General features: G+C 31.5%; 1 protein-coding gene across 1 annotated transcript in view; it reads left to right on the top strand.

Moving 5' to 3' along the window:
- LOC113199600 (phospholipid-transporting ATPase IB-like) overlaps positions 1-12,380 on the top strand; it is a 165,202-nt gene that overhangs the window by 115,267 nt on the left and 37,555 nt on the right. Inside the window, exons 26-27 of the mRNA XM_077795482.1 lie at positions 760-882; positions 4,483-4,561. Coding sequence (XP_077651608.1) covers positions 760-882; positions 4,483-4,561 — 202 coding nt within the window. The remainder of the gene's footprint in view (positions 1-759; positions 883-4,482; positions 4,562-12,380) is intronic.

Here is a 12,380-nt window from a genome sequence, read left to right as displayed (position 1 = left end):
TCCAGTACCAAAAACAAAAACCAGAGAGTGAGTATGGCTCATGTACTTCCATTTTTTTAAACACATTTTTCTTTCCTTCTCTCATTTTTTGTCCTCTTTACTCCCTTTTCTCTCTCTCCTTCCCCACTTTCCATATAATATAATGCTTTCTATTTAATTTAATATAGTTCCTAGAATAATGGTAAATATTCAAAGATAAAATGAATGGGAAACCTTATTTCTGATAACAATTAAGATAAAGAATTCTTGTAAAATTATTTTTTGTTTAGTCCAATCTATTTGCAAACTCCTGGTAAGTGAATAGCTAGTTCTCATGTAGGAGTTAGATGACATTATTACTAGATTTTTGTAGCCATTATGGCTGTTATTTAAATAGCTAGATACTTGATTCATTCATTTTATTCTCATAAACACGGCAAAGTGTGTAAATTTTGTGTGCAAAAAGCACAGTGTGCATAATTATAATGTATTGAATCAAAACATTGAATCAATCTGAAAAATTATGTCATAGTTTTTGATAGACCAGAATTTATGTGACTCAATAATAATAGCTCCTTTGTAAATAACTTCTTTTTATGCAATTTAAGACATATCAAAAGTTGCAACAATAGTTGAAAGTTCTGTGTATCATTCACCCAGCTTCCCCCAAGATGAAATCTTAATAATCATAAAACATATTGTCAAAGCAAAGATGTTGATATTGATAAACTCACTTATAGACTAAAAGTCATTTTTAACAAATCCTTATTATCTATGTAGATTTTCACTTCATTACCACCTTTAACTCTGGGAATCTTTGAGAAATGTTGCAGTCAAAAGAGCCTCCTGGAGTATCCACAACTCTACACAGTTTTTCAGACAGGGGAAATGTTTAACACAAAGGTAAAGAAAAATTTATTACAGGTTTTCCATCTCAACCTGACTCCAAACATACCTTTGATCCTCTTCCCTTTCTGATGCTTTAGGGGGAAAATTATTTAAAACACAAGAATGTTGCATTTGCTGTCATCTTCCTGCCAGTTTAGAGAGCTAACTTTGAAACAATAGAAATAACAGTAAATGAGAAATGGAAAACAGAAACAAAAAAGAAAGTCATGTGAAAAACAAGCAAGGTGCCATGTGTGTGGCCTCACAGAGTTTGCACCACTTTCAGGAGGCATGCTGAGTGAGGGAAAGGACAGAAGAGGACCTGGTGACTCCAAGAGATTACTTCCTGAGATCACAGAAGCTGAGATACAGTGTGGGGAGGTGGGAGTGGGAGGGGTGTTAAAGGGGATGTTTCTAGGCTGCAAGAGGAATGTCACACACTTTTATCAATTTTGAGTAAACATAACTGTACATCTCAATAATTAGTGAAGCTAAAAAAACAAAAACCTAGAACCTAGTATAAGCCTTTAAAAAAAGGAGAGAGTTTGGCTATTTTGAGCCAAAACATTTAAGACTTGGTTTTGGCTCAAAATAATCTTATCTTTCATCTTCTCTTAAAAAATGAATTGATGAGGTAAAGTATATAATGTCATTCAAAACTTTTCTGTCTTTACAGACTTTTCTGTCCACTTGTTCTATTGAGAGGTATTAAAATCTCCAACCATGTTGTAGATTTATTTGTTTCCCTTTGAAGTTCTAGTAGTTTTATGTATTTTGAAGCTGATGTTAGGCATAATCCTGTTGGAGGTTGTCACATTCTCTTGAAAGACCCCTTTGTCTTTATGAAATGACTTATTATTTCTGATAGTATTCTTTGCCCTAAAATCCATGTTGCTAGTAATATAATTATTTCAACTTCTTTTACTTTTTATATACTTGTTTATTTATATTTCAATGTTTATTGGAGAGAGCTTGAAAACTTGCTTTATTATCCAAACTGGTGTGTGCCTTTTAACTGGATGGATCATTTACATCGAATGTACATTTTTATTTGATTAGGTTCACACCCACCATCTTGCCATTTTCTATTTTGTCTTATGTATAATTTTTTCATTCTTCTTTTCCTGTCTTCTTCTGGATTAATTAATTTTCATGAGTCCTATTTTATTTTCTTTGATCACTTATTTGTTATAAATCTTTGCTTTCTTATTTTAGAAGTTCCATTTGAATGTATAATATTTGTTGTTAGGTTATAATTTACTTTGAAGTGATATGCTACTTCACATATATTATTAAAAAATAGTATATTTTCATCTCTTTCCTCCTAAGTTTTGGAATATTCTTCACATACATGTTAATTTTACTTATTTTTATAAGTTCTTTATGATATTATTCATATCTTGCTTAAACAATCATTATTTTTAAAAATTTAAATAGAAAAATGTCTTATCTTACCCAGGCAATTATCATTTTCAGTGATTTTCTGTCTTTTGTGTAGAATCATATTATCTGTTATGATTTTCCTTCTGTCTGAAGACTTCCTTTTAACATTTCTTGTAGAGCAAATCTATTGACAATAACTCAGCTTTTTGCTTGTTAGTTATTTTTAGTTGTAGATGGACATACTACTTTTATTTATTCATTTTCATGTGGTGCTGAGGATCGAACCCAGTGACTCACAGATGCTGGGCAAACACTCTACCACTGAGTGATAACCCCAGCCCCTTAACTCAGCTTTTGTATGTATGAAAAATCCTTCCTTCAATTCATGTTTGAAGTTGTTTTTATATGGTCTATTAACTTTGTGTTACTATAATAATATAATATAATATAATACCTGAGGAAATTATAAAGATGAAATGTTTATTTAGTTTATGATTCTGAAGGTTCCAGGTCCAAGATTGAGTTACACCAAAGCTTTAGGCACTGCTATAGGAACTGGATGACAATGACAGGAAGCACATGCCAGAGCACAGTGCTTACATCTTGAGCCAGGAAGCAGAGAGAAGGAGAGAGAATGATACAGGGTCCTACAGCCACCCCCTTCAAGGGCATGCTCCTTACAAGGACCTAAAGACTTCCCACAAAGTCTACCTCCTGAAAGTCCACAGTACTTCCCAGTAAAGCTACCCTGAGATCAAGGACCTTTGGGATACACTACCAGTATTCAAACTGTAGCACTTGGCTAATGGTTTTATTTCTTTAAAATTTGAGATTGATTGTTTTCTTTCAATATTTTTCATTTTTTTCTTGTTTGCATTGTTTTGATGTGAAATTGCTGTTACCTTCATCCTTATGTAAAATGAGTCTTTCTTCTCTTTTTGGTTTTAAAAATTTTTTCTTTATTATTGGATACAAGCATTTTATCATATTTTCTCATGTTTCTTGTGCTTCTCGGAATTATGGGAGTTTATTGAGCTTCTTGGATCTGTGTGTTAAGACCATCACCTATGGGCCAAATCCAGTCCTCTACCTGGTTTTATAAGTTTCATTGGTACATAGCCATGCCTACTCAATTACATATCATGTGTGACGGAGGTGACAGAGTGGGAGCAACACAGATGACACAGTTCCAAACCCTAAGATAATCCAATCTCTTCCAGAAAATGTTTTCTGGTTCTTATTTTTAATACTTCCTGGCAAGTAGAAAAATAATTGGTATATTTAAAATTGGAAGAACAATATACATTTTTTATCATTTAACTAATGTGTACCCTTGTTTGATGGAACCCAGAGATTCAGTATTATTGAGATTTCTTTTAAGAAACTTGTACATGGTGTGTTAAAAATTATTTTGATGAGGGTCAGAGTATAGATGTAAAAGATCAGAGCATATCATGTTTAGTTTCAAATTACATTTAAAATTGAGTAATTTTCTTTTGAAAATTACTTTTGGTTTTGTTTCATTGGGTATAATAAACTTTCATAATTTTTGTGACAAATATATTTTAGTTTTATATATTTTTATCTAATAGATTTAAATAGAATAATGTGTAATATAATAATAATGATATCCTAAATCTTAAATGATTTCAATAATATCCTATAATTTTAATTTATATTATTCTATAATTTTACATAATATATCAGATAATGTTCCCATAATTTTGAAATTATTTCTTTTAAAAATAAATAAATAAATAATACATTTTTTCAATTTACAGAAAATTTTTTCAGCTTTATGACTGTATTATACAGAGCAAATATACTTCACAATGTCATATATTTTTAGATTTAGACCAAACTACCATCTTTTTTAAAAATTAGTTGTTCAAAACATTACATAGCTCTTGACATATCATATTTCATACATTTGATTCAAGTGGATTATGAATTCCCATTTTTACCTCGTATACAGATTGCAGAATCACATGGGTTACACATCCACATTTTTACATACTGCCATACTAGTGTCTGTTGTATTCTGCTGCCTTTCCTATCCTCTACTATCCCCCCTCCGCTCCCCTCCCCTCCCATCTTCTCTCTCTACCCCATCTACTGTAATTCATTTCTCCCCCTTGTTTTTTTCCCCCTTTCCCTTCACCTCCTCTTATATGTAATTTTGTATAATGATGAGTGTTACCATCTTGACTTTCTTGCTTTGTTTTCTTTTAGGTGTTTTGGATTCAATGTATAAATGCTTTGATCCACTCCTTCATTCTCTTCTGGTTTCCCACAAAAATGCTGGAACATGGTAATAGCTTCATTATTTCAAATATTCAGCAGAGTCTGTAACTCTTGCTGAAATTAATGTTTTCATGTGATGTGTGTATCCAAAGAAAGAACTGGAGGACACAAAAATAGAATTCAGCAAAAACAAACAAACAAACAACTCACCTAAATCTAGTATTAGACATTCCTAGCTCTGAGGTGGGGAGGAACTAGGTCATGATTCAAATGATAAAAGGGATCAATCCCTTGTCCCACACCCACCCCCCCCCAAAAAAAAAGGAAGGAAGGGAATCAGTATCCAACTTTGCTATAATATGTTATGTAAAACATCCCATTTCAACATCAGCATTCAAAGAATGAGGAAAATGTGACTCATATATCAGAAAACAGGTAGGAAAGAGAGGCTACTCTGTGAGAAGACCCAGATGTCAGATTAAACAAAGAGTTCAAAGCAATCATTATAAATATGTTTAAGAAACCATGCTGAAAGATATGAAGACAATGGCTCATTAAATAGAGATTATTGGAATGAAAATCAAAATTACAATAAAGAACTAAAGGAAAAGTACAATACTAAAATGGAGCCCCCCTTTTTTTAGCAGAACTCAACAATATATTTGAGCTGGACAAAGAATTAGTGAACTTGAGGTTATATAAATATAGAATATGTACTCTGAACAGAGAGAAAATAGAATTAAAAAGTTGCACAGAGCCTCAAAAAATGTGGTAAATTTTTTAAAAAATGTATATAATAGGAGGATCAGAACAAGAGGAGAAAAATAATGGAGCAGAATAAATCTTAAAAAAAATTATAACTGAAAATTCAACAAATTAGTTGAAAACATTAACTAGACATCAGAAAATCAATGAACTCCAAGTAAATTATATGCAAAAACATTCACATACACACATTGTAGTAAAAATGTTAAGAGCTAAAGACAATGATACAATTTTGAAAAAAAAAAGATGATGACATGAAAGACCATTTATTATTAGTTTCTAGTAAATATTTGAGTCAGGAAGATTAACAGCAAAGTTCTTACCAGAAAAATGGAAGCCAGAAGGTAGGGAAAAACTAAAGTGCTGAGAAAGAAAACAAAAACTACTAATGAAGAATCGTAAGCCCAGTAAAACAATCTTTCAAAAGTGAAGTTGAAATAAAAAATTCCAAGATTAACAAAACATGATTTCCTTTGTTTCTAAAATGTTTACTTTTCAAGAAATACTAAAGGAATTTTGTTAGATTAAAAACAAGTAAACCCAGGTGAAAATTCAAATCTACACAATTCATTTACAAAATTAACTCAAAATGTATCAAAGACTTAAAATATAAGACTCCAAAACTGTGAAACTACTAAAGGAAAATGGAAAAATTTCCTGGCATTCATCTTGGGTGGTGACTTTTTCCTTTTTCTTTTTTTTTTAATGAATCCAAAAGTAGAAGCAGTAAGAGCAAAAAATGGATAAATTAGATTATAACAAACTAAAAAGCTTCTGCATGATTACACATATAACAAGGGGTTGATATACAAAATATATAAGGAAATTAGCTCAATGGTAAGAAAATAAATCTGATTAAAGATGGACTTTAGGAACTAACTAGGCATTTCTCAAAAGAAAATGTACAAATGGCCAACTGGTATATGAAAATGTTCTCAACAACACTAATTACCAGAGAAATAGAAATTAAAGACATGGTGAAATATCATCTCACACAGGGTAGAAGGACTATCAAAAAAGGCCAAAGATAATAAATGTTGGTGAGAATCTGGGAAAAAAGGGAAACTTTGTACATTGTTGTATAAATTAATACAGCCATAGTATGAAAAAGAGTATGAATGTTCCTAAAAAATAGAGTAATAGTATGTTATGATTTAGAAACAAGGTCTCTCCAAAAACCTCATGCATGAGATAACACAAGAATTTTCAGAGGTAAAATGATTAGATTATGAGAGGTGTAACCTAATCGGTAGATTAATCCACTGATATGGCTTAGCTGGGAGGTAACTGTAGGCAGGAGGTGGCTTATGGAAGTGTGGATCACTTCCACAGTGGACACGCCTTTGACTTTGCATTTTTGTTTCTGGTGAGAGAAGCTCTGGCTCTTTGCTTCCTCATTGCCATGTTCTGAGCTGCTTTCTTCCACTGTGACCTCCTGCCATGGTGTTTTGCCTCACCTTGGGTCCTGAAGTATGGAGTTGGCCAATCTGGTCTGAACCTCTGAAAATTATGAGTCAAAATAAACATTTCCTCCTCTAAATTGTTCTTGTCATGTATTTTCGTCACAGCAAGGAAAAACTAACTAAAACATCGTACACCAGTGATCCTTCTACTGTGTAGTCAAAGGAGAAGAAATCAGTATGTGACAATTGTATCGGCACTTCCTTGTTCACTGTACCACTGTTTACAATAGTCAAGCTATGGAGTCCACCTAGGTGTCTATTAATGGAAGAGTGAATAAAGAAAATGTGGTACATATACACAATGGAATGTTATTCTGTCATTAAAAAAAAAAAGAAATCCTTTCATTGTGGCAACATGGATAAACCTGAAGGACAGTCAAGTGAAATAAGCCAGGCACATAAAAACAGATACCATTTAATCTGACTTATATGTAGAACTGAAAAAGTTGAATTCATTCAGGAGAGAGTAGATTGGTGTTATCTGCGTCTGGCAGGAGTGGTGAATAGTGGTAGAGTTAGGGAGAAGTTGTTTGAAGGGTGGAAAATTTTAGGAATAAGTTCAAGAGATCTGCTGCTGTACAACATGGTGACAAAACTTAATAATGTATACTATTCTTGAAAAATGTTGAGAGTAGTTTTTATTAATTTGTAAAATGTTCTTAATTATGGGTTTTATGTTTAAAATTATATCTTTTTAAATTAGAGTTTTATACTTACACATGGTACTTATACAAATTTATGCTTGCATGGAATTTGATTTTCGTTCATGATTCCCTTCTTTACTCTCACCCTTTATTATTGAGAAAGTGAAATACAGCTCACAACTAGAACAAAGCATTTGCATATTTATGTAACAAGGAATTTTTATCCAGAACATGCAAAGAACACTTTCAACTCCACACTAAAAAGACTCAATACTACACTTTTTAAAAAAATTGACAAGGGATGGGGCTGGGGTTGTGGCTCAGTGGTAGAATGCTTGCCTAGTATGGTCGAGGCACTGGGTTCGAACCTTAGCACCACATAAAAATAAATAAAATAAAGGCATTGTGTCCATCTACAAATGAAAAAAAATTTTTTTAATCAGCAAGGGAAATGAATAGATATTTATCCAAAGAAGATATATAAATAGCTAATAAAGATATAAAAAGATGCTCATCATCACTAATGAATAAATAAATGCAAATTAAAGCCTGAGATACCACCACAGCATTTTAGGAAGATATAATCAAAATAACAGCAATAAGTGTTGACAAAGGATGTGGAGAAACTTAAATCCTCATACACTGATGGCAGAAATGTAACTTGCACAATTACTTTGGCAAAGAGTCTTAATTTTCTTAAACAATTACACATAAAATCATATATTCCCCCCTAGAAATATGGCCCAAAGAAAATAAAGGTATATCCTCATAAAAACTAATGTTCAAGCAGCATTATTTATAACAGCCCAGCATGTCTATCAATGAAAAATAGATACAGAAGATGTATTATATTCATACAATAGAATATTATTTGCTAATGAAAAGAAATGAACTAGATCATGCTGCAATGCAACAGTGATGTGCCCTGCAAACATCATTCCAAGTGAAGAAAAAGCAGGCATGAAGGAACACATGTAATTCTATTTATTAGAAATGTCCAGAAGAGTAGAATCAATATCAGCAGAACAGAAATTAGTGGTTGCCTAGGGCTGGGGGAATGGATGGGCTAGGTGGCCCAGAGTTTCTTTGGGGGGTAATGGAAAGTATTCTAAAATTGATAATGGCAATTAAATAATACATTTAATTATACAGATAAGCCATTGAATAATACGTTTAAATGTACAAATTGTATGGCATATGAATTATATCTCAATAATGCTGTTTTAAAAAGACTTCTGAAGTCTCAACTTTGTAATATATCTAGAAAAGAAGGTTCAGTATAGTGGTTAAAACATAGATAGAATCTATTCAAAAATCATAGATTATCTTCAAATATAAGAAAGAAGTGTAGTATAATAATAAACCCAAATCTGGAATTAGAAATACCATGATTTTATCAATGTAGTAGTTTACAGAGTTTATGTTGTTAAATGTAATGCATATGATAAACTAATTTTTAGAATACTCATTTTTTGGTTTTTCCTCCTAAAATTTTTAGTCTTCTAACATTTAAAATGTCCCACAACACATATACACACATAGGCAACATCCTCAGATTCTCTGTAAGGAATAAATAATTATTATTTATACTTACTGGGTGGTATGTATGAGGTGGGTACCAACTGAAATTAACTGTGTGCAAATTTGCGTTGATATTTATGAGAATGAATTATGTGGCTGCCCAAATTATCTGGTACAATGTTTTGGTACTGAAAGATTTCATACATGTTAAAATTTAGTTTAAAGTATTTTGTACATAATGGACAAGCAAACTACATAAGCACAAAATATCACTCATCATTGAAGTGACAACCAAGGTTTCCATGTCCCTACTTTATCAATTTTGCCTGAATGTGTCATACATAATCTCAGGGACCAGGTGTAAATTTATCTATGACAAATTCTTCCCTTTTCATTACATATGCCTTTTATTGATTTCCCCTTCCTTAAGGCACAGGCTGGGATCTCCAGGACAATGTTAAACAGAAGCAGTAAATTTGGACATGTTCACATTCTTCCTAATCTTATGAGGAAAGAATACATCTTTCTACCATTATTTAAGATATTAGCTTTTTTTCATAGATGCCCATTATTACACTAAGAAAGTTCTCTTCAGTTCTAGTTGGCTGAAGATATTTATTTATTGTTTGTTTATATTTGTAGATGGACACAATATCTTTATTTTATTTTTATGTGGTGCTGAGTATTGAACCCAGTGCCTCACACGTGCCAGGCAAGTGCTTTAATGAGCAGATTTTGGATTTGGTTTATGTTTTTTCTTATCCATCTATTAAGGTGATAACATTTTTCTTTTTTATTTTGCTACTATGATGAATTGGATTCATTGACTTTAAAATATAAACTAGCATCATATCCTTAAATAATCCCTTGTTTATCATGTATTATCTTTTTTATATGTTGCTAAATTTGATTTGCTAAGGATTTTTGCCTCTATGTTCATGATATGGGTATTGATTGGTCTTTCTTATAATATTCTTTATCTGTATTTTTGCTTGTTTTTTACATTTTTTTAATTTGTTCTTTTTGGACATATATTACAGTAGAGTGTTTTTTGACATACTGTACATACATGAAATATAACTTATTCTAGTAGGATCCTGTTCTCATCGTTGTACATGATGTGGAGTTACATTGGTCGTGTATTCATATGTGAACATAGGAAAATTATGTCCAGTTCATTCTACTGTCTTTCCTATTCCCCTCCCTTCCCTTCATTCCTCTTTGTCTAATCTACAGAACTTCTATCCCCTCTCTGCATTATGTATTGGCATCTGCATATCAAAAAGAACATTCAGCTTTTGGTTTTTTGGAATTGGCTCATTTCACTTAGCCTGAGAGTCTCAACAAGACTCCTAAAGCACAAGAAGTAAAATCAACAATCAATAAAAAGGATGGTATCAAACTAAAAAACTTCTTCATAGCAAAGGAAACAATCAAGCATGTGAAGAGAGATCCTACATAATGGGAGGAAAGCTTTGCCACCAGCACCTCACATAGAACATTAATCTCTGGAATATATAAAGAAACTCAAAATTTATCTGGATTTCAAATTAGCATAATACTTGCTTCTTAAGTTGGGAAATGTCTACTTCTTTGCTTCTGAAAAATTAGTTGTTAAAGTTGGAAAATTAAATATTTCATTTTCTAGCTTTCTTCTAGAAAGTTTTAGCACAATAACTTTGCTTTAAAGCAAATTTATTCTTTTGAAATTTAAAACAAATGAATTTTCTTTAAGATTTTATTTATTCAAAAAGTCTCTATTTTACTTTCCTTTTGAAAAAGCAATTTTATGTTGATAGTTCCTTTTCTTCAACTTCTTTAAAGACCATTGACTTCTGGTTTGCATTATTTTGTTGAAAAGCCTATGATAATTCTTCTTTATGTAGTGTGTTGTCTATGTGATCCTAAGACTTCTTTTCTTTATCACTGATTCACGGCAATTTAGTGTTGATATGACATGATAAAGTTTAAGTTATGTTTATCTATTTTCCTGCTCAAAGTTTTTGCATCTATTGTTTTATAGTGTTCAACAAATTGTAAAAATTTTCCTTGCCATTTCTTTTGTCTCCCTCTCTTTCCTCTTCTTCCATGACTCTAACTACACATACATCCATTTATAATATTTTTGTTCATTTTTAGTTTCTTTTTCTATGCTTTTAAGTGTACTAATATTTTATTTAGTTGTGTGTTACTGATTTATCAGTGTTAATATTTTCATCTCTAGAAATTTTATTTTGTTCATTTCTTTAATTTCTTTCTTTATCATGTTCATATTTTCTTACAAATCCTTGAGAATATTTAAAATATTTATAATAGCTACAGACTTCCCTGCTATTTCCAACATTTCTGTTATTTTTTAATTGTTTCTAGTACCAATTTTCTTCTGGTTATTCATCATTTCCCCCCATTTATCCACATCGTAATTTTATAATGGATGTTGAACATTATAAATGTTATGTTGCTGAATAGTTCATTTGTATATTTTTAAATACTTGGACTTTGTTTCAGCACAATAACTTAGTTATTGTGATTCAATTTTACTCTTTTGACACTTATTTTTATATTTTTGAAGTTCAGTCTAATAATCCTTTAAAATGAATTTAATTTTTACTAAAGTTATATATTCCCTCTGGGGTCTCTGCTGAATGCTCATCGAAAAAGTTCTTTTCACTTTGGCCTATAGGAATTTGAGCAATTCCTATACTAAATCTGGAATTTTTTTAAACTTGCCCTTATGTGGTAATTTGTTTTTCCATGGAAGTTGTTCTTTACTGCCTTGTGGAATTTATGGGTTCACATTGCAGGTTAGCATTCAATCAAGGACTTATGAGGACCCCATATGAATTGCTTAAGATAATTCTTTCCATAATTCCCATGTTCTGTTCTGCAAATTTGAACAACTTGGTCCTCTCATTAATTCAGCCAACAATGTTGAATCTCTTTCCCTGCCAGTAGTTTAGAAACTGCCTCAAGGTGTGAGTAGGGACAAGGCTCATCTAATGTTTTACCCTTTCTTCAGGAATCAAAGTCTCTGTTTGGTCTCTTACCTAATGTCTGAAGGTAGTCATTTTATATTTAATCCAATTTTCTAATAGATTATAGCCAGAAATATTGTTGCCTCTTCATTTATTTGTTGTCACTTTATGTATTATGAACTGAGAAAGGTGAGTAAAAATCTACTACTATCATATTTGTTTCTACTTTTATGTTTTAAAATATTATTTGTCATGCCGATAGCCTATTTCATATTCATTGAAATTTTTATGTTTGGCTTTACAAGGTACCCTTCCTTGTCTTGTGTAAGTCTACTTAGTGTCAATTTCCTCTAGGTTACAGTTACTATTATGTCTCATCCTTGATCATCCTTCATTTTTCAACTATATGAGTTACTTTTTAAGGTGCATTTCTTGCAGCATAAAATCTAATTTAAGATTCAATCTAAAATTCATTTTTTTAAAAAATAGAATTTTGGGGCTGGGGATGTGGCTCAAGC

Source organism: Urocitellus parryii, chromosome 2 (genome assembly GCF_045843805.1).
Source record: "Urocitellus parryii isolate mUroPar1 chromosome 2, mUroPar1.hap1, whole genome shotgun sequence".
NCBI lineage: Eukaryota > Metazoa > Chordata > Mammalia > Rodentia > Sciuridae > Urocitellus > Urocitellus parryii.
Note: the sequence above shows the minus strand (reverse complement) of the source record. Positions and strands in the feature narration are given on the sequence as shown.